Here is a 24,051-nt window from a genome sequence, read left to right as displayed (position 1 = left end):
AATTATTTTTCTGTTTCTCCAAAACTGTTTTTGTTTCTGCTCAAAAGCATTTTTTTTCTTCTAAAAACTTGGTCAAACACTACAACTTTGGAAAAAATGTGCTTTTGGATTTGAAGAAGATTGGCCAAACATGTTATTAGCATCTTGAAAAATATTTAAATATTTATTCGAATATTTAAATAAATAAAAATAAAAACTCTATAATAGTCATACTCCCTCCGTCCCATTTATGCCTGGATTGAAATTTAAGAAAGAAAGAATTTTAAAATTTTTGATTTAAAATAAATCATAAATATGTAAGACTATAAATTACCTTATTAAGAATAACTATAAAATTTAGGGGAAGAAAACAATTTCTTTACTAGTTAAATTTGGAGCTCCACAATTGTAATTCTGTCCTGCTCCACTTTGTTTTCAGCACCAGTTAATTAAACTTGTTCATGTAAATAGCACAATGTCAACATTTTCACCATCTACAGTAACATTGAGCTGAAGAACACCATGCGTACGCTAAGCTCTGTGCTCAGTCAAACTACACCATATAAATTAAAAAGGGGCGTGTGTACTTATATATATGTCAGTACACTCATTTCGAGTAGCAACCTATGGAAAAAAGCAAATATCTTTGGATACTAGGTCACTACAATGACTACATTTAGTCAGGGGGCGTGTGCACTTTATACCATCGGTCGAAATTTTTCACTAGATATTTATAAAAAAAATAAAAATACTGAGTGATACATATATAAAAAGACATCGCTTGTCATAATAATTTTTTATTCATTTTACTATTTTTCTTCAAATTATGACACTGCTTATATAAAATCCTACGTACGCCACAACACCTAGTATCCAAAGATATTTGATCCATGGACAAATTGGCCCTATGATAATTTCTCTGCAGAACCTTCAAAGAAGACATTTGTGGTTAAAGAAGAGAAGGAGAAGCAGACGGGTTTGAGACACAATAAATAGGGTACAGACATCTCTATGGTGTCTCTCTTATTTGGGCCCTTTTGATTTTACACATGGATATATCTTGACCATCCAAGTCAATTTAAATCTCAACCGTTTGATTAACAATTCTGGACAGTTGGAACAAGAGAATATAAAGGAAGCTTCTCTCACGTGAGAAGCACATGTTAATACATTGCAAGAAAATATTATTGTTTTTTCTGTTATAGGACTAGCAATAGAATTTGTACAAGTGTACAGATAATTAGATTTTTCTCTTTCTTGTTAGATTAGCTTTTTGTATAAATATTGATACACAGTGATGAAATAATACAGAGAAATTTTCACAAATCTGCTTTACATTTCTTCATGATATTAGAGCAGTAGCTCGATCCATTCAATCTCTCTCTCAAATTTTCTTTTTCAATTCAATCACTGAATCATGACTGGAAGAGAGACTCATGTTGCTGTTATTGCCTCTGGTTCATCCAACAATGGACCAAATCATGACACAAATCATTCTTATTTTCTACACTCTTCAGATGCACCTGGTATGATCATTGTCAACTTACCATTTGATGGAAGAGGCTTCCAAGAATGTAGAAGGTCAGTGCTTATAACACTCTCAGCCAGAAACAAATTAGGCGTCATAGATGGGAGTTGTGTTGCACCACCCCTGACTTCCAAAGACTATGCACTTTGGAGCAGGTGCAATGACACGGTGACTTCATGGCTGCTCAATTCATTATCCAAATATATTGGAGACAGTGTCCTCTACTCAAAAAGTGCAAAGGAACTCTAGGGTAGTCTTGGGCATAGATTTGGCCAGTCAAACGGGGCCAAACTATATCACCTACAGAAGAAAATAGCAAGATCAGTACAAGAAAACAACAATATAGCAGGATACTTTACCACATTGAAAAGGTTGTGGGATGAGCTGGGTTCTCTAAACTCACATTTAAGATGCACCTGTGACTGTGTGTGTGAAGGAAAGAAGCAAGCCAAGTTTATGGAAGATCAAAGGATCATCCAATTCCTTACGGGACTTAATGATGCATATGGTCAGGCAAGAGGGAACATCCTGATGATGAACCCTCTTCCAACTATGGATGTGACTTATTCTTTGCTATTACAGGATGAAGGTCAAAAGGAAGGATACATCAACCCACAGTATCCCAGTGATGCTTTATCTTTTATGGTAGGTGCACAAACAAGGAGTCCACAGAAGTACAACAATCAAACTCAAAAGACTTGGAATGCATCACAAAAATCTGGAAACACTCAACAAAAGTTCAAGGCTAGGAAGACTAAATATAATCCTAATGTGAGCTACAGCCATTGTATGAGAACAGGACATGTCAGGACATACTGTTACAGGTTGATAGAGTTTCCAAAAGACTTCCAATTCACCAAATCAAACATGTATCAGCTAAGGCTAATACAGTACTTGGAGCTAAGGAAGATGACTGCACCAATAATCCTCCTGGCGAAGGATCAGTGGACAATCACAATCAGCACATCAGCAAAGAACAACTCTCAGAGCTGGTTAACCTAATCAAACAGGTGCACATTGGACACACAAAAAATGGAGGGACAGAGATTAATGCTAATGATGTGGCTGGTACAGTACTCAAATACTCTGGAATCTGTCTAGTAGTGTTTAACACTAAAACTTGGATTATTGATTCAGGATCCTCTGAACACATGTGTTTTGACTCCAATTCTTTCCTCGAGCTAACTCGCTTACCTATGCCTTTACAACACTTCACTATAAAAGCCAAACTTTTTCAGAACCAATTTTTATGTTATGTTAAAATATATGTTCTCTATAACAACACTTCGCTATAACATCCAAAAATATTCGGAACAAACTAAGCTATTATAGAGATATTTGACTAATATACATTCTTCAAGTCACCTATAGCTAACTGATGCAAGCACATTTTAACTTGTATATAGTGTCAACCTTTCCTTCAAAGCATCTGTTATTTCTTTTCCTCCAAATTACCTAAACTTCCGAGTAGAATGGTGAACCAGATCTTCTTCTTCTCAAATGCATGCTCTAGCATTTTTTTTTCCTATTTTCCCTCAGCAAATTAACCTTCTCAATCGAATTATGCATGTAACTCTAAATCCCAACCAATATTTCACTTGTGGTTAACCTAAATTGCAGCTGCTCGAAATAAAAAATCTCTCACATAAAGGAAAATGCATTTTCATACTTAATAACAGGACAATTTTCTAAAAGCATAATGGAAAGAAAAAGAGATAACAAAATTAACAATTGCATATGATCATACTGGTTTATAATTTGTAAAAGAATCTAAATTCAACAAGGGAAGTTTCACATTCCCAATTAACTAGCTAAAATTACAACAACAATATTATTCCCAAAAAATAAAAAAACATTTTAAATATCAACTTAAGTAAGAGAAAAAAGAAAACTGCATACTTGTCACAAATTTGTTGAGGACTTCAAATTTCTCCAAAGCTATTTATTAACTTCAGTTGGTGTCTGCACTCTGTGTTAGCTGCCATAGATCTAAGGATTGAGCTTGAGGAAGAAAACATGCAAATGAAGGAATAAAATTCTGTTATTTTGAAGAAGAAGAAGAAGAAGAAGAAGAAGAATTGATATTGTCTATCGTTTATACAATGAGTACAGTGTATTTATATTGTACTATACTATACTAACTTCTAATATTATACTAACTAACTAACCTTCAACTACAGTTACATAGTTAACTATAGTTAATTTATAGCTTGTTCACTAACTTTAGTCAACACTCCCCCTCAAGCTGATGGTTGATACAGATTCTTCACTCCTAACTAGTTTAGTAACTGATCATGTTGAAACTTTCCCGAGCTCTTTGTCAGTAAATTTGCTAGCTGGTCTTTAGTATGTACGTACTCTGTCTTCAGTAGCCCTTCACATATTTTCTCCTTAACAAAATGGCAATCGATGTCAATATGTTTAGTTTTTTCATGGAAGATAGGTTTGACTGTTATTTGTATAGCAGCCTTGCTGTCACATATCAGACTTATAGACTGTTGAATCTTGACTCCAAGTTCCTTGAACAACCCTACCATCCAAGTGACTTCTGCTGCACATGAAGTCATACTTCTGAACTCAGCCTTAGCTGAGCTTCTAGATACAGCCATTTATTTCTTTAACTTTCAAGACACCAGTGCATTTCCAAATTTAACCAAGTGCCCAGTTACTAATCTCCTTGACTCTATACATGATCCCCAATCATAATCACAGTAAGCAATCAGCTTGTCTGTACTTTCTGCAGGCATAAGTAACCCCAAGCCTGGTGCTTGTTTGATGTATCTGACTACTCTAAGAGCAGCTTCCATGTGAGACACCTTGGGACAATGCATATACTGACTCAAAACCTGCACTGCAAAGGCAATATCTGGTCTGGTCATGGTGAGATAAAACAGCCTCCCAACAAGTCTCTGATAACAGCTAGGACTTTTGAGCTCCTGATCACTTTCTTGTTTTCAGTTCTGAATGCACTTGTCATACTCTACAGATGTGAGTTTTTGATTCAACTCCAATGGTGTACCAGAAGGCTTTGCTCCACCTAAACCTGCTTCAGATATTAACTCAAGTGCATACTTTCTTTGACACATAAGGATCCCTTCCTTTGATCTGGAAAATTCAATTCCCAGGAAGCATTTCAATTCCCCTAAGTCCTTCATCTTGAACTTCTTCTGCAACTCTACTCTGGTGTCACACAATAACTTATCATGGTTCCCTGTGATCAGTAGGTTATCCACATACACAATGATGATAACTGTATCACCATTAACTCCTCTAATGAACAATAAATAGTCATAGTGACTCTGTTTAAACCCCATCTGCAGAAGTACCTCTGTTAACTTCACATTCCACTGTCTTGGTGCTTGTTTAAGACCATATAAGGACTTGTGAAGTTTGAAAACCTTCTTAGTCTCCCCCTGGTTTGCAAATCCCTATGGAATATGCATGTACACCTCTTCAACCAATTCACCATTTAGGAATGCATTATGAACATTCATCTGGTATATCATCCAGTGTTGAGATGCAACAAGAGCTACAATGGACCTAACGGTTACCATTTTAGCAACAGGAAAGAAGGTTTCACTGTAGTCCAGCCCTTCCTTTTGACTATAGCCTTTGGCAACTAGTCTGGCCTTGTATATTTTAACCTCTCCTGAGACCTTGTACTTAATTTTGAATATCCACCTGCAACCTATAAGAGTTTTTTCAGGAGGTAGATCAACTATGCTCCAGGTTTTATTTTCCTCTAGGGCTGCAATCTCCAACTTTATAGCCTCTACCCATTGAGGATCAGTGACTGCCTCACTAAAAAACTGAGGTTCAGAACATGTTGAATGAGTTGCCAATACCTTACTGTATGAAGGAGTAATGTGAGAGTAACCTACATAAGTTGAAATGGGATAAGAACACTTAGCATCTTTGGACTGCACCACATAATCTTGCATCCATATGGGAGGTTTGCTGGGACTGGAAGATTTTCGGACCTGATCAGGTACAACACCAGGTGTGTTAGCCATTGCACTAGGTGATGCATCATCAAACTGAGTCTCAGCAGAAGTGTCACCAGGTGCTGCATTATCTGTGAAGTTACCTTCAGAATTTGTAGTATAGTGAGGAGTAGCCACAGGAGAGTCAGCAGGAGAATGAGAAGACACTCCCCCTCAGATGTAGCACTAGTCTCATGTGAAGGAATATCAACTCCAGGAGATGAATCTGAAGCAGAGATCTTGGGATCTGCACTAGTTGATGAGAGTAGATCCAGTATAAGAAAAATAATGCTACCAGAACATAACACATGCTTGAAAGGAAAAATGTCTTCCGGAAAAACAACATTTATGTTAACAAATAAAGACTTAGAATTCAAGTCATACAGAACATAACCTTTTTGAGATGAAGAATAGCCCAGGAAGGCAGCAGGAATAGCTCTTGGTGAGAACTTGTTAACAATCCTGGGGCATGCTGCATAACACAGACAACCAAAGACCTTTAAGTGTTGCAGTGAATGAGGATGCAAGTAAAGCAACTCAAATGGGGATTTGTGCCCAAGTGTTCTAGAGGGTAGCCTGTTGATGAGTTAGACTGTAGTGGTAACACATTCACCCAAAAACCTTAGAGGAACAGTAGCCTGAAACCTGAGAGACTTGGCCATGTCTAAGATTATTCTGTGTTTTATCTCAACAATTCCATTTTGTTGAGGGGTGTAGACACATGAACTCTGATGAAATATACCAAGACTGGAGAGCAGCTGTTTAAACTCATTACTAAAGAATTCACTACCATTATCAGTCCTTAAGACTTTTATGGAAGCTGAAAGCATGTTCTTTATTTGAGTTAGAAAATCTCTTAGTACAACTATAACTTCTGACTTGAAATTGATCAAAAATATCTAAGTGTATCTGGTATAGTCATCAACTACTGTAACAAAATACCTCTTACCACTATGAGAAGGAACTCTATATGGCCATCAGATATCACAATGCATTAAGCCAAATGCAGATTGAGATACTGAAGTACTTAGAGGAAAAGGTAGTTTAGTTTGTTTAGCAACTGGACATACAAGACAGTATTGGGTTCCTATCTTTAGGGTACTAAGAGCATCTAACTTCCTTATTACATCAATAGGAACATGGCCTATCTTCTATGCCATACTACTGCAGAATCAGGTAAGCTGGTTGTATGAGCACACTTATTGTCTGGTGTTGCTGTAGAATCCTGGGATGATCCTCCTTGAAGTATGTACAAACCATACTCCTCCTTACCAATCCCCTTCACCTGACCACTGTAGAGATCCTGAAAAATGCAGAAGTCAGGGAAGAAGGCAACCATGCATTGAAGTTCTTTGGTGAATTGAGACACTGAGAGCATGTTATATTTAAAGTCTGGAATATACATTACATTAGAAATATTGTTATTTCTAAGTACTGAGGATGTCTCTTTATGTGATACAGATACTACATTCCCAATAGGTAATTGAACTTTGCACTTCTCTGAACTGGGAATGGACTGACAGGAGGTAAGGGCATCAAGTTGAGAAGTCATATGATTTGAGGCTCCTGTGTCTATGATTCAGTTATGCTTAAGATGATTGGACATCAGAGTAATTAGAGTACCTGCAATAGCTAACTTGGTGGATGATTCTGGACCCTCTTCATTCCCTTTGGCCAGCATCTGAAGAATTTGTTGATACTGCTCTTTGGTGAAGAAGGGAGCAGCAGGACTATTGTTAGGAGTGGTCTGGGCAAACTGAGGCATATAAGAATGTAGAACTTATTGTATCCCTGATTGAGTTCCATAAGAACCTTGTTGATAGCCCGATTCTGCAGCATTTGGAAACATTAGACTACTCACACTGTTTGCATACACTCTAGAGTTCTACCCTTTTTTCTTTCCTTTGAAATCTGATGGATAGCCATGCAATTTGTAGCAATTCTCCTTTGTGTGCCCCTTGTAGTGATAGTATTCACACTGAACCTGATTCTTTCTATACTTGAAATTTTCACCTGCATTTGTTGGATTCTTATTATTATATAATACATCTCCTTCTATGCCTTCAGTAGTTTGGGTAGTTTGAGTAAAATTAGTTGGATTCCTTTGACTCTTTTGATCAATCAGTAGAGAATAGGCTTTGTTAATGCTAGGAATTGGAGACATCACTATAATTTGGCTCCTTGACTGTGAGTATGACTCATTTAATCCCATCAGAAACTGTAGTAGCCTATGATACTCAAAGTGCTGAGCATACTTCTTTGATTCTGGACAAGGACAGCCAGGACAAGGCATTAACGCATCAAATTCATCCCAAAGGTCTCTCAATTTGGAAAAGTAGTAAACAACAGACATGGTACGTTGAGTAAGAGTATGAATCTCCCTATGTAAATACAGAACCCTAGATCCATTCACCTTGTTGAACCTCTCCTTTAAGTCCTCCCATACCTTGTGAGCATTAGAGGCATATACTACACTACTAAGTAAACCTGGCCTTACTGCATTCATTATCCATGAGAGAACTACATCATTCACTTTCTCCCATTGGTCATGAAGTTCAGGTTCAAACTTGGACTTAGGAAATCGACTATCTACAAAACCTAACTTGCTCTTCCCTAACAATCCAATCCCCATAGACCTACTCCATAATGCGTAGTTATCTGAACCAGTAAGCCGAAGAGAGATCAGAGTACTACCTGCAGTCTCTGTTGGTTGAAGGAATAGTGAGTGATTGCGATCAATTGAGGGAAATGCAGTTACGTCGGTGCCGGAATTGACATTACCAGAGGTTGTAGTTGTTGGATATGAAGTATCACCTACCGTTTCTTCTCCAATCACCATTTTCAGCTGCTTCTTAAGAGTAAACCCTAGACTTTCTACTACACGCTATAATTGGATAATTTTTCAGAAGAATTGCAAAATTGAAGTAACAAGTGTAGAGACTGACTTGAGAACTTCCTTCGATATACTCTGGTAGCTCTGATACCATGTTAGCTACCGTGGATATAAGGATTGAACTTGAGGAAGAAGACATGCAAATAAAGGAAGCACTCAAGAGAAACATAAATTTGTTATTCTGAAGAAGAAGAAATGATACTGTGTATCGTTTATACAATGAGTACAATCTACAATGTATTTATATTGTACTATACTATACTAACTTCTAATATTATACTAACTAACTAACCTTCAACTACAGTTACATAGTTAACTATAGCTAATTTATCAGCTTGTTCACTAACTCTAGTCAACACTTCAGCCCTAAAAGAATGACAATTTAGAAATTGGATTAAAAATTACATCTAATGTCAAGTTCTAAAAAATTAAATACTAGAATAAGGAGCTACATATATAATAGTGAGCATACCTCCAATTGGCTTTGAATTGGGAGGTTTCGAGCGGCTTGAAATTACTGGCAGCGTAAAAAGATCGCCCATTTTTGACAGTTTCAATAATGTTTAGAGAAAGGTTTTGCTAATTGAAACGGCGCAATTTTAGAGGAAATACATGACAAAAGGCGTTAAATTACACCATATTATACCATCTCTGTCCCAAGTCTATACGAAGGAAATGATATATTTTTTATTTTAGAAATAATTTAACTTTAAAATTACTCATCAGTCACAAAAAAATATTAAATAAAATAGTATATTAGGAGGGAAAATTATCGATTTTAATTTTTATTATTGATATATATGTTAAATAATTACTATAAAAAAATTCAAGTAACTAAGATAATCACAATATTATAAATCACAAGAAAATTAAATGTTATGATGCTAAATTTGGAGTTTGGAATGTTATATCAACTTCTTCAATGTAAATTCATAGTGCGAAATATCGAATGTTTCTTATTACAATTTTTTTTGTAGCAAAAGTATTTATCGGTCCTCCATAGAAATATGCTGATCTAACATAAATAATTCTAGGATTTCAATTGATTATTTATGGAGAACTAGGTGATTTTCCTGGACATACCTTTTATTTGATACATAATGTTAATGAAGCTACCGCAAAGATTATAAACTTAAAAATGAAAAACAATTTTTTCAGAGGGATTATAAACTTAAAAATGAAGAACAATATGAATCCCTATCATGTTCCATCAATATTGAAAAGGGGATTATATGATATGTAAAAGATATATGATCTGTATACTTTTATGTTGAAAAAAAAGAAACTTATAATTTACTATTTTCAAATTTTTATGTTAACCGCCAATAGTTACAATCTTTCTCATTTGACTAAGCTGTTCCGCTAATATATATCCAAATACACGCCATGATAGTAAAAATTATTTACACAATTGTATAGTATTAAATTTTATTGTATCTTTTTGATGTATACAATTGGATATATTATATTATTTGTCATCGTTTCATGATTTCATGCACCGATTATATGAAAAATAAATTTATAATATTATAAAAAAATATGATATAAGATAAAATTATTATAAAAATAGGTAGAGTAAATAATAAAATAAAATTATTTAATAATAAGGAATGACAAGATAATAAGAAAATAAAAGATAATGACGCAATCATGTTAAATCGAACATTTCATATGGTAGCGTTAAATCTATTGTTACGTATACTTTATAATAAAATTTAAATAATAATTAAAACAAACATTTAGCTATTACTTATCCAATACACTTGTTGACGCCTTGAGACGAACAAAACAACGTGGAGAGTAAGTTTCCAAAGCTTGTACTTCGTTTTCTATAAATACCGTCCAAAAATTCAGCAACTTTAATCAATTGATTTTTGCCAATGGATTATTTTCGTTTATTACCAGAAGGTTGCATATCTGAAATTCTCTCCTTCACTTCTCCTAAAGATGCTGCTAGTTCCTCAGCAATCTCACTCGGATTCAAGTCTGCTGCTGAATCCGACGTCGTTTGGGAGAAATTTTTGCCCTCTGATTATCAACATATTATTTCTAGCTCAAACTCTTTCTTAGTTTCTCCTTCCAAAAAAGAGCTTTATTTTAGTCTCTGTGATTCCCCGATTCTCACTGATGGCGGCAAAGTGGTAACTCTCTAACCTTTGTTTTGCTTTGTTTGGTGTTTTAAGAAAAGATTGTGTTTTTAATCCCTGAATTACTGAGTAATTACTCTCTTCATTTCAATTTACCTGAACATATTTGAGTGAACAGGAATTTAAAAAAGAAATGAAAGATTTTGGAGGTTGTGGTCTTAAATATGCCATGAAATTTATCTTGTTATAAGAGTATTGAAACTTGTAGTTTTAATCATATTATAACGTTGTGGCTATAAAAATAGGTAAAATAGAAAGTTTAAGTTAAATTATTTTTAAATTTAGAAAGAAGTGATAATTAAAATAAATGGAGGAATAAGGATTTAAGTTATATATATACTTATAAATTTTGGTGCTAGTATAATCTAACATGTTATAGAATGTTACTTACCATTTATTTTAGGTTACTGCTTAATGCTATTAAATAAAGTTACTTGTAATTACCTTTCGAGTGACCTGATTGTATAAAATATTTTTTATACAGTTAGTGCATACAACTTAAACTCTTCAAATAATTTTTGGCTTTTATAAAATTTGATCAAGTAATATATGTAATAGATTGATATGTACTACTATTATTTTGGTCTCAGATTGCCGGATTGTTAAGCGATGAGCTTTGTGATTAGTGTGTAATATACCACTTATGTGTTTGTATTAGTACTTCTACTGATGGTTTTCCGAGATTGATACAGTTTTACAAGGATCACAACATGAAAAATATTTTCTAGAGTAATTCTCGCTTGACATATGACATGGTATTCACAATCAAAGTTAGATTTCTTGGAAATGGACTTGAAGTATAAATTTGGATTACATTGGGGTTTTTATTTTGTTGTTGTTGCGCTTGAAGTGTAAATTTATTTAACTAAAGGGTAAGTGGTGTTTAATTAGATAACACAAGGACCACAATCATCATTCAATAATAACTAAGGGATCAAAAGTATATCGATTTATTTCCTTTTAAGTTTTTATTAAGGTGTAAATGTGATTATATTCACGAATACAAGAAAAATTCAGCTAATTGTCAATGAAAAAGGGTCCTATTATATGGATGCGTACAGTGTATGGGTGGAAATGGGCAGGCGCTTGTAGCTAGTCATGTCAAGTTGGGCAGGGTCAACCTGTGACCGTCCCAGCCCGATCTGACCCGTCCATAACGGGTGTTTAATGGTCTTGTCCCGGACTCCCTTTCATGTAGTTAGATAAAGTCTAGACCCTTTATTATTTTTAAATGTTTTATTTTTTATTCCTGATGTTTTGTGTATCATGGTTTTATTTGTTAAATAGAGTTTTTCATTGGATTATCGTGTAAATGTGATTATATTCACAAATACAAGAAAAATTCAGCTAATTGTCAATGAAAAAGGACCCTAATATATGGATGCGTACAGTGTATGGGTGGAAATGGGCAGGCGCTTGTAGCTAGTCATGTCAAGTTGGGCAGGGTAAGCCTGTGGCCGTCCCAGCCTGACCTGACCCGTCCATAACGGGTGTTTAATGGTCTTGTCCCGGATTCCCTTTCATGTAGTTAGATAAAGTCTAGACCCTTTATTATTTTTAAATGTTTTGTTTTTTTATTCCTGATGTTTTGTGTATCATGGTTTTATTTGTTAAATAGAGTTTTTCATTGGATTATCGTGTAAATGTGACTATATTCACGAATACAAGAAAAATTCAGCTAATTGTCAATGAAAAAGGGCCCTAATATATAGATGCGTACAGTGTATGGGTGGAAATGGGCAGGCGCTTGTAGCTAGTCGTGTCAAGTTGGGCAGGGTCAGCCTGTGACCGTCCCAGCCCGACCTGACCCGTCCATAACGGGTTTTTAATGGTCTTGTCCCGGACTCCCTTTCATGTAGTTAGATAAAGTCTAGACCCTTTATTATTTTTAAATGTTTTACTTTTTTATTCCTGATGTTTTGTGTATCATGGTTTTATTTGTTAAATAGAGTTTTTCATTGGATAAGAAGACCGGGAAGAAATGTTTTATGGTTGCAGCAAGGGAGCTTGTTATTTCATGGGGTGATACACCACATTATTGGGGATGGTCATCTCACCCAGACTCCAGGTTTTGTATTTTCTCTGTTCCTTTCCTGTGTAATTTAGAAAGAAATTACTTAACTTAAACATAAACATTAATCACTATAAATTTTTGCAGATTCTCGGAAGTGGCTAATCTTCGGTTTGTTTGTTGGCTTGATATGCGAGGCAAGATTGAAACTGGAATACTGTCAAAAAGAACCAAATACGCTGTTTATTTGGTGTTCAAATTGGCAAACGGATTTTATGGCCTTGAAACTGCTAATGCATTTGTTAGATTTGTTGGTCGTGAGAGTAACAATGAAGCTGAGGAACGAGCAAGTGTTGTTAGTCTTTCCAGACGAGAAGGGCCTAGTGAGAAGCGATCCAAGAGAAGAGTTGATGGATGGATGGAAATAGAAATGGGAAATTTTTTCAATGATGCTGGAGAAGATGGAGATGTTGAAGCGAGATTGATGGAGATTAGGCGTCTCTTTGCTAAAGGTGGCCTTATTGTTCAAGGAATGGAGTTTCGACCAGAATGAAGAAGAGAAGAATCCTCTTACCATGCCTTGCTAAGAGTCGCTCTTTTCTGGATTGATATAATGTTCTTCTAAATATGGCCCTTCTCACAAAATGGTCAACCCCGAGTTATCCATAGAGTTGATTCACTATTTTAATGTACAATACAGAGTGAGTAGATGTGTGTAAAAACCTCAATATCTTCTTATGATTATAAATGAAATATGCCACCTGTTTGTAGCATCAACTTCTGCACTCTGTTATGCTCAACTCTTTTTACTCCCCGCAATTTTGGGAATAACTTAACCTTCTCTATGCTAGAATGAAAGTTAAATAAGGTTATTGTAGGAAACCATAAAGTTATGCCTTGACTTACACTCTTCCCTTTTATGCCTTGACTTACACTCTTTGTGCCAGCTCCTGCTGCTAATATATTTGTTCTATAAATTTGTTTATCTAGCATTTTCAAGAAAGAGAGGAGATCAAATTCCATGTAATTTGATGATCTTAAATGACTGTTGGTTCAATTCCTACTAGATCATTTGGCTAGAGACATATTAACTCATATTTTCCTGTGTAGATTCTCCATATTGACTTGAAGGAACATGTTTCTCTAACATTTCCCTTGGTGTGGTTTCTAATATCCACCCGGGGCTGCTTCTGATTATGCAAAGCTGCATATCATTAAGTCGAAATGCAGCACTTGAGCTTTGAGGACTAACTGCTGGAGGTCAATTTAGGCCAACATTACGGAAGCACTTACTAGTTTATCTTTTGATTCACAACTTTGAGTGGACTCCTAATGGCCTAAGGTCGCGCTAATAATGAAGGAGGAAGCAGGAATCTGTTGCATACTGTTTATTATTTTACAAGTTTATTGAGGCATTGGGACACTTTCTCTCAGGTTCTTATACTTTTTCCGAAAGGAAATTGAGTTCTTTTCTGTCCTTTACTAGGTTCTTGTGATCTTTGGCGTAACTGGTAAAGTTACTGCCATGTGACCAGGAGGTCACGGGTTCGAGCCGTGAAAACAGTCTCTTGCAGAAATGCAGGGTAAGGCTGCGTACAATAGACCCTTGTGGTCCGGCCCTTCTCCGGACCCCGCGCATAGCGGGAGTTTAGTGCACCGGGCTTCCCTTTTTACTAAGTTCTTGTGATCATGCTTTTGTGGTCTAATTGGCATGCTTGTAACAGTACTCTGTTTCAGAATCATTCTAAGTTGCAGAAGGTTTGCTATGAGAACACAAGCATACTCTCAAGGATTCATTTAGGTGGAAGCCAAATGATAATCAGGTACATCCCTTTACTAACTCTTTAGATATGTGGAGTTTACCAGTTGAGATTATCAGGTTGAATATTTGAGATAATAAACTAGAAACTATTATTTCAAAGAGAAAACAAGATTCAACCATAAATGATTAGAAGTAACTATATTCTGTAATATTTCCTTGAAATTCCAAAACCTTACTGACATTTTAGAGGACCATCTTCTAACATCACAGCTATGGAGTTCTACTTTTTGTTTTGTAGCTATCAAAGTCGCATATATCATAAGCTAAACAAATATTTACAGTATCATGTTGTGAAAACATCAATAGGACAAACTGGGAAAAAGAATTAGAGACAACTCCCAAAGATAAAGAAAGGTAATAAACTAAACCTGATTACCTATTCATCTATATCAAAATACAGGCCAATCCAGCTTCTCATGAGCTAATTGCCATTTGAAAGAAACATAGTCAGATTTTAGGACGGGTTCTATGAGTTCAACTGAACCTATTGCTTTCAGCTCAAACTATGTATACAATACAAAAAATAAATAAATAAATAATGTATACAAATAATAAGATCATGTTCATTCTGAATTCAGTGATTTCAGATCTTGAATTCGCCTTTGGAAAGAAAAACGCTCTGACTGATTGGTAGGTTTAACATCAAAAATGGATCAAGCAAGCATGAATAAGGGTATATATTGAAGGTAAGAACCTCGGGGTAGAGGTAGTCTAATGCAAGTCAAGTGCATTTGAAGCCCGGGCAGACAGATAAAATGATAATGAGAATGATGATTATGATGATAGCCAAAACAATAAGTTTTATCTTCATATTTTCATACCACATCTTCCTTCTTATCTTGGTCCCCTGTTGTCTGAAGTCCTGAGCCTGAAAATCGCAAATAACAGATTATCAACCATTGCACAAACCATGAAACAATTTTTGCTTATAAAAATTAAAGGAATGAAATAGGAAAATGGACACATCAATCATTCAGTTAAAGTTGCTCAAAACATATTCATGATGCATTAAGCTGACCTGTGATCGAAGATTCTCTGTTTTATCGACTAGAAGCTCAATCTTCTCACCACGGTCAAGAACCTGATATCAGACAAAAATCTTGAGCAAATTCAGAATACATTCAATGTTGAATTCAGTAATAAAGCACTACAAAACATGAAGATTCTCCATGTCAATGGCGTATGCAGAATTTTACACAAGTGTTGTCAGAAGGTTAGTAGGTAGTCGAGTGTTTCCCTTTGCCTTCCTTAGTTCAATAGTATTAGTAGCATATGGTATCATTTTAACCTTGTATTGTTATTACTTGCTATTAGTACTTCTTTCATCGTTTGTTTTACTATCTTGGTTTCAGTTTTCTAAATATCAGTGCTTCTTTCATCTTTTCTTTAGCTAATGGTCTATCGAAAATAGCCTCTACCCTTCCGGGGTAGGGGTAAGGTTGCATACATCCTATCCTCCTCAGAACCCGCTTGTGGGAATACACTGGGTTGTTATTGCTGTCAGCCTATTATCGCAACTTAACTTGTATGTTTTTTCAGTTATGGGGCAGAAGAGGTTCTAAAGCTTTACTTCTTGCCCGAATTAATGTTTACATTTTTTTCTTCTCTATTACATAGATGCATATTTTTTTCAATATAACTTGTTGAATGTTGACAAAGCTGTGCCGGATAACACCCATGTTATCAGATGTGACTCCTCCTGTTCAAAGTTTGTTTTGAATAAACTTTAACCTAAGATAAAAAATTTACCTTCTCAATGTTTTCCATCATCACTCCCTTGACTTCAGAAACTTGAGCCTTGACCTTAGAAAGCTTACTGATTTCTTCAGGATGATCAACACAGTATTTCATGTGTTCCTTTAATTTTGACCTACAATAGCGTGTGAAAACAATTGTTTGGTAATTCATGTACAAAGATAGTGTATATGTTAATTATAATTGACAAAGAAAGTTACCCAAATTCTCTATTCAGGCTTTTAGCACTAGCAGTTGCAGCTTTTCCTCCAGCATATCTTTTGCTAAAATCATCCTTTACACGATCCAAGAAGGCAATGGGAATTTCCCTACCTGCAGATTCAGTAGCCACCACGCAGTAGGCTGCAGTATCAAAAGTAAAAGAGGTTCAATGATTAAGATAGTATTTAATAGGTCAAGTTTGTAACAAATATTTTAACAAACATTGAGAAAAGGAGAATACCCCATCTAAGAACTAATGTTGGCCATTTTATGAGAATGAAATGAATAGTCTATGAGGATCCTTAGAAGGGGAGCTACGGAGCAATAGTAAAATTATCTCCGTGTGACTTATAGGTTACGGGTTCAAGTCGTGGAAGCAGCCACTAATGTTTGCATTAGGTTAGACCATTAGGATGTCTACATCAGACCCCTTGGGTATGGCCTTTCTCCGAACCCTGCGTGAACACAAGATGCCTGCTAGTCTATGATGATTCTTGAAACCCGCGGTGGAGCCAAGAGTTCTAACAAGGAGATTCAAAGAAATGCAAGAAGTCACACCTAAGATACGATTTAACCTATGATAAGAAGAAATTTTTGAACCACACTTCTCGCTCGCTAAAAATTTTCCTTACGTCAAGGAAATTCAATAATTTATATATATATAAAAAATATGTTCTTACTCTATTTGCACAATATAGTTTTCTGTCAAAAGAAATTCAATTAAAACCTTTCAAATCATGTCGTCTACCGTTGCTTGAAACCCAAAATGACCTGGTAGATTTTTTTTCACACATAAGAAGGCAAATGAACCAGAAAGGGGATGGAAATAGCAAAAGGTCATCTGTTCAGGGTGCATTGTATAATCCACATCCTTGATATGTAAAATCCTTTTTAGCAACAAATAACCCAAACAAAAACTCATAATCTTTAATGCAAACCTCAATCTACCAACATTATGTTTTACAAATTAAATGTCATAATTTTTTTTTCTTATTGTAATATCTCCAATTATGGTTGATTGTTCGACACTTCCAACACATTGGCAATTTGGCATGCATAAAAGAAAGCTCATTATGTACATGTAATTCAATAATTAACGCTAGACAATCAAAATGATCAAATAAATAGATCCAAGAAAAGAAAAAGAAAAATGGTATTATGAATAGAAATGAAATGAAATGAAACTGACTGAATCCATTGTCGGAGAGGAAATTGAAGGTGTGACCATCACAATTATATGAGAATTTGTTATTAGATGCAGGCAGTTTTTGCAGGCATTGAGAGGCTATGCTATTAAAATTTCCTGTGAATTCGCTGTACTCGGCCAGAATTACCGTTCCCCTCGCGACGAAGCTATAAATCAACGTCTGTTGTCCCATCCTTTTAATTTTGTAATGGAAAATTCCAAGAACCTCAAAAGAGAGAAGATGGAGAAAAAGAATTCAATCAAAGGGAAAATAGCATTCTAGAGAAAAAATATATTTTAGAGAGAAATGGGAAATTATTTTGCATGCATGGAAATGAAACGAGAGCATATTGTTGAATGGTTGAAGACGAAGGTGATTGAATTAGTAAAAATTGGTATGAGAATTAAAAAAAAATAGTAATTGGTAAATCTAGGAAAAAAATGAGAGGAAAAATAAAGATTAAAGAAGCAACCGAATTTTCTTGAACTATGTTCGGATTTGTATAATTATTGCAGGGGGAATCAGAAATTGCCGGATTTACATATGATAATTAAAAAATAGCCACAATTTCAAAAGTAATCAAAATTTAGTCATTTTTTCATATAAAGATAAAATCTGAATAAAAATACTCTTTAAAAGCTAAAAATATTCCAGTATAATGTGCTGGAATTTCATAATGTGCCGGAGTTCCAACATAATAGGAGCTCCATATTATAGCATATTATGCTGAAGTTTATATGGAAGAGTTCCATAATCCAGCATATTATGCTGGAATTTTCCGTGTTTCAGCAAAGTAATGGCTATTTTTTAGTGACTTTGCAAACGTTGACTATTTTTCAATTACTAGTCTGCAAACTGGCTAACCCGTGCTATTTTCACTTATTGCAGTGTAAGGTTTGGTTCACACATAGTATTTATTCATGTATGTCCAATACATTCTTTTGAAAATTTCTTTTCAGAATAATTATAACTTATTTAATTCTTTACATAAATTTTCTAAAGTTCCGACACATTCGTGATGATTCTTTGAAAAATATTTTGAAGACGATATACAAGGAGTTAGTGTCTAAGTGTCTAAGTGTCTAGTGTCTAGTGTCTAGTCAACTGATTTACTTTAGTTGAATTAAATTGTTGGTCTGAAATGCAAAGGCTGGTTCTTTCAACAACACCCGGGGCGGTCCGACCAATTTTGTGGCCTAAAGTCAAATTTTATGAGGGACCTTAATTTTTTAAAATTTTGTTTTTTAATTTGAAGTCCATTTTTTAAATTTTTTTTAGATGCAAAGTTATTAATAATTTTTTTATAATCAATTTTTTTTCTAATAATTCTTTCTCAATTGACAATATAGTTAATTTATTTAACCTCTCTTCAGACATTATTGAGCTTAGTTAAGATTTTATCAATTTTAATTTCGAAAAATTTCTTTCTGCTGAAGTAACGGTAACATGAGTTATTAACATTATTCTATAAGCAATATAGACATTTGAAAAAGAATCAAATCTTTTTATTTGATTGAGTATATCAATTAAACTATTATCTTCTAAAAGGGCAGTCCGGTGCACTAAGCTCCCGCTATGCGCGGGGTCCGGGGAAGGGCCAGACCATAAGGATCTATTGTACGCAACCTTACCCTGCATTTTTGCAAGAGGCTGTTTCCACGGCTCGAACCCGTGACCTCCTGGTCACATGGCAGCAACTTTACCAGTTACGCCAAGGCTCCTCTTCAAAACTATTATATTCTAATTGTACTATTTTCCTTAACACTTTTAATTCAAAAAATAAATCTAAACCATCAATATCAGATTGATTATTGTGCTTTAAGGAACACTCAAGATTAAGGCAGTATTTTTTTCAAATTTTCATTATCTAGTGATCTCAGTTTTTTACGCTAAATAGAAAATAATTTTTTTTCATATGCTTCGAATTGTTCAAATCTATTTTGAAGTGAAAAAAATAGTCTTGTCTACTATGTAGAAATAGTAATTAACTCTGAAGGACTCTTCAAAAGATTTCAATATCAATATTCACGTCAATTTTTTTTTTATATATTACACGTTACTTACAAAGTTCGGGTTTGATTTTCATATCAGATGTAATCTTCTTGGCAGAAATCATACTAGTTGTAAATCCTTTTACCCCTTAAGCTTTTAAGACACAAGTTTTAAAAGTCTTTTTTTCTTAAACTCCGTGACGAGTCAAACAAATTCATCTAAATTAAAACATAAAGAGTATATAATATAATGGGTGAAATTCAAAATAGCCAGATTTACAAGTGGTAATTGAAAAATAATCACAGTTTCAAAAGTAATCGAAATTTAGTTATTTTTTGTGCCACCGTTACTCAAAGGTAAGTTTTATAAAGCGGTGGTTAGACCGGCCATGATGTATGGGGCTGAGTGTTGGCCCGTTAAGAACTCACATATCCAGAAGATGAAAGTAGCAGAAATGAGGATGTTGCGGTGGATGTGCGGGCACACTAAGATAGATAAGATTAGGAATGATGATATCTGGGAGAAGGTGCATGTGGCTTCCATTGATGACAAGATGCGGGAAGCGAGGCTTAGATGGTTCGGACATGTTCAGAGGAGAAGTCCAGATGCTCTGGTACGGAGGTGTGAGCAGCTGGTTACGGAGGGCACGAGAAGAGGTAGAGGGTGGCCTAAGAAATATTGGGGAGAGGTGATCAGGCGGGATATGGCGAGGCTCCAGATTTTCGAGGACATGACACTTGATAGGAAGATGTAGAGGTCGAGTATTAGGGTTGTAGGTTAGGAGGTAGTTGAGTCGTGCCTTACTTCGTAACATGGTGGGACTAGCCATGTAGGGTTTTTGTCTAAGATAACTAGTGGGAATATTATGGCTTACTATTTCGCTTTTCAGTGCAAGTCCTATTTACTAGCTATCGCTTTTGCTTTACATCTTTCTTCTAGATTTCATGATGTTCCTATTTTTCTTATGACTGTTGTGGTGATACTAATATTTACTAATATTGTCTCCCTTTACTTTGCATCTTTCTTCTGGATTTCATGGTGTTCCTATTTATCCTATGATTGTTGTTGTGATACTAATATTGTCTCCCTTTTTACCCCCTTTTGCCCCTTTTGTCTTTTTGTTTTAAGCCAAGGGTCTTTCGGAAACAGCCTCTCTACTCCTTCGGGGTATGTGTAAGGTCTGCGTACACACTACCCTCCCCAGACCCCATTAGTGGGATTTTTCTGGGTTGTTGTTGTTGTTGTTGTTTGTGTAAAGATAAATCTGAACGAAAAAACTGTTCAAAATCCGAAAAATATTCCAACATAATATTCTAGAGTTTGAATTTTTTACATGTAACTTCTAGTATATTATACTGGAGTTCTAGTATATTATACTGGAACTCCATCATAATATACTAGAGTTCCAGCATAATACACTGGTCCAGCATAATATGCTGGAAGTTTATACACAGGTGCTCCAATCTCCAGTATATTATGCTGGAACTTTCCGCATATTGGAGTTCTAGCATAATATGCTGGAAGTTCATACACAGGTGCACCAATCTCTAGTATATTATGTTGGATCAGTCCATGTTGCAGCAAAATAGTGGCTATTTTTCAATGGCTTTGCAAATGATGGCTATTTTGAAATTATCAGTCCAAAAACTGGCTAGCCCGTGTTATTTTTACTAATATAATAGACGTGATAAAAAATGAGACCCACATTTGCTTTAGCTGCTTTAGGGTAGGGCCGCCTTAACAGAAAATCCAATCTTCTTTGAATTGGTCCTAAGAATCATAAACATTATGCAGTATTATAAATGAGCAAAACGAAAGAATGAAACTTAACTAGAGTGTTATCTATCACCAAAACGAAATAACTAAGTGGAGGATATCTGCATTTCTTTCTAAGGAAAATGGAGGAGATCTGCATTTTATATTGAATATAATGCACTTCTATTTATAAAGTATACACTAATCCTACTGGAGTGGGTATGTTCTAATTTAAGTTGTGAAGGTGCAAAGTTCAATTCTTATATCTAACCTTTCCTTTTCCTTTTATAGTTTGTAACTATATAAAAAGAAATAAGAATATAAAAACCTTCTTCCTTAAATATCATTATCCACTTTAAAGTAGAGGTATGGTCTGAATTTAAAATCTATGGGTTCTAAACTTGTCACCAAATTCATAATTGGTGTTGGAATGTGTGGATATCTCAAAGAAAGTGTCCCTTATTTTTATCTAATTATTATTCCTTATTTTCTCTCATTATGAAATAGTCAAACTAGCCGTTAATTTGTCTGTTGAAAACTAACCGTTGGAGCAACACGTATATGAATATGATTTTTAGAGAGCTAAAGATATACTTTTCTCAAACTTTTCTTCCTCCTATATATGGCACTCTTGTGACCAATAACATAGATTTTCCAACTCTCCTTTCTATTTCTCCTCCTCCTTCTACGTTGGACTTTTTTTTCTTAACTTTTTTGCTAGATCTATTTCCAGTTTATAACTGAAAGAATTTGTTGAATCCTAGGGGATATGACTAATTTTATTTATCGTTGTGTGAGCAAGATATCCTTAAGGACAATCTTTTTGACATGCCTCAAGCTTTGCTAATTTCTGTTCTCCATAATCAATTTTTCCCCCATAATCTTAAGGATATTCCACAATTTTATTATGGGGAATAAGATTTATAATATTTTCGTTGACACTCCTATATTTGATGCACAAACTATTCTAGTCATTATTTTAATTCCAGCATCCATCTTTTCTTCAGAGAAGCTATGTAAGTTCCTCAAGTGTCTTAGCTTTGAGACAATCATAAAGAGCAAAGGTGATTTGGACCAAAAAGTTTACAAAACAGTTTGATTTACCTCAGCATATGAAAGGAAAGTGAAGTAATAAGGTTTAAACATAAATGGAAAACAAACATCTGGAACTAAGTATTATTGTTTCTATATCATTTATAACTTATGTGACACGATTTTTTTATTAGTTCGTTAAAAAAAGAATAACACAGTCACATTTTAAGCTTAATAATTTTTTTTTTATAGGCATATTACCACACAAATATTATGACATATATAAAAAAAAATACATAACCATACAAAACTATGATATAATTAAGACTGTAAATTTCAAAATTTCCATCAATTTCTTAAAAAGAAAAAACCCAGTCAAAGACGGAGGGAGAAGTAGTAGACTAGTAGTAAAATGAGAGACTCATCGATGGCCGTTGGATCAGATTAATCAAGCGGCGCTCTTTTTCTATATTTAACGACTAGTATTAGTACCCGTGCGGATGGGCGGACACTAACCATGTTAAATATTTGAGTTATTTGACTTATATGTAAATAATCTTAAAATTTAAACTTTCTCGATAAATATAGATAATCATTGAATATTAATTAAAAAACACTACATAAAAATGATTAAACATTTCTCAAATCTCCTAGTTATAGTTCTATTTTTCTTTTTTGGTACCATTCTCGCCGGTGTCATTGGATCCAAAAAATAGTTAGGAAGCAAAATAATAACTCATATTTATGGTAAAACAATCAAAGGTTGAGACTATGAAGGACTCTTTTGATACTACTTGACTCTTTTACTACTGCTTGAACTCTTATTTGGTGTGTTGATATTTTTCAAAAAATATTTTTATTTTAAAATTTCAGTTTCTAAAACTTTATTTTTCAATAATAATTATTTTTATAATAATGTAAGTGAAAATATTATTCTTAATTCAAAACTCATTTTAATCGGCTATTTAAAATTTTAAAAATTCTTTAGCCAGTGATTTTTTTTCTAGTATGACTCCATTTTGATATTTGACATTAACCATGTTAAATATCTGAGTTATTTAAATTATATGTAAATAACCTTAAAATTTAAATCTTCTAGATAATTATAGATAATCGTTAGATATTAATTAATAAACACTACATGAAAAAAGGCTAACATTTTCTCAAACCTCGTAGTGATAATTTTAGTTTTGCACCATTTTTATTGATATCATTGGAACCTAAAAAAAAAGTCACAAAGCGAAATAATAACTCATATTTATGAACTATGGCAAAGCACAAAGGTTGGCACAATATGAACGATTCTTTGGCTACGACGTGACTCTTTTACTACGCTTGAATTCTTATTTAGTATGCTATTATGTTTAAAAAAATATTTCTATTTTGAAATTTCAATTTCTAAAACATTATATAATTTTCAATAATGATTATCTTTATAATGATGCAAGTGAAGATATTATCCTTCATTTAAAATTTACTTTAATCGGCTATCTAAAAATTTAAGTGATTCTTTGGCCGGTGAAAATTTATTTCAGTATGACTCCATTTTGAGTTTATCGATATATCTAACCATAGATTTTGAGTTTTGAATACCCTACAAATACATATTTTTTGTTATTTCAATCATTAAATGTTAGATTAATTGATTGTTATTATATAACATTGCATATATTTTCTTAAAATTGCCAAGCAATTTTTTCTCGACACCATACTTGGCTTAACCTCAATGCAAACTACTTAAATTGCATTCAAATTCAAATTCGAAC

At 34.3% G+C, this 24,051-nt stretch overlaps 2 protein-coding genes across 2 annotated transcripts; one reads left to right on the top strand and one right to left on the bottom strand.

Moving 5' to 3' along the window:
* The first annotated feature begins 10,164 nt into the window (after nucleotides 1-10,164).
* LOC107784958 (F-box protein PP2-B10) lies at nucleotides 10,165-13,318 on the top strand. The gene is made up of 3 exons (XM_016606160.1): nucleotides 10,165-10,524; nucleotides 12,480-12,598; nucleotides 12,689-13,318. The coding sequence occupies exons 1-3, from the start codon at nucleotides 10,264-10,266 to the stop codon at nucleotides 13,092-13,094; spliced, it is 786 nt and encodes a 261-aa protein (XP_016461646.1). The 5' UTR covers nucleotides 10,165-10,263; the 3' UTR covers nucleotides 13,095-13,318.
* A 1,056-nt stretch (nucleotides 13,319-14,374) lies between these two features.
* Nucleotides 14,375-17,865, bottom strand: LOC107784959 (putative vesicle-associated membrane protein 726). Its single transcript, XM_016606162.2, has 5 exons — nucleotides 17,509-17,865; nucleotides 16,319-16,460; nucleotides 16,113-16,233; nucleotides 15,382-15,444; nucleotides 14,375-15,231 (listed from the first exon to the last, which is right to left on the bottom strand). The coding sequence occupies exons 1-5, from the start codon at nucleotides 17,696-17,698 to the stop codon at nucleotides 15,085-15,087; spliced, it is 663 nt and encodes a 220-aa protein (XP_016461648.1). The 5' UTR covers nucleotides 17,699-17,865; the 3' UTR covers nucleotides 14,375-15,084.
* Nucleotides 17,866-24,051: the final 6,186 nt, after the last annotated feature.

This window comes from Nicotiana tabacum, chromosome 15 (assembly GCF_000715075.1).
Source record: "Nicotiana tabacum cultivar K326 chromosome 15, ASM71507v2, whole genome shotgun sequence".
In the NCBI taxonomy this organism is placed as follows: domain Eukaryota; kingdom Viridiplantae; phylum Streptophyta; class Magnoliopsida; order Solanales; family Solanaceae; genus Nicotiana; species Nicotiana tabacum.
This window is presented reverse-complemented; position numbering and strand designations above follow the sequence as displayed.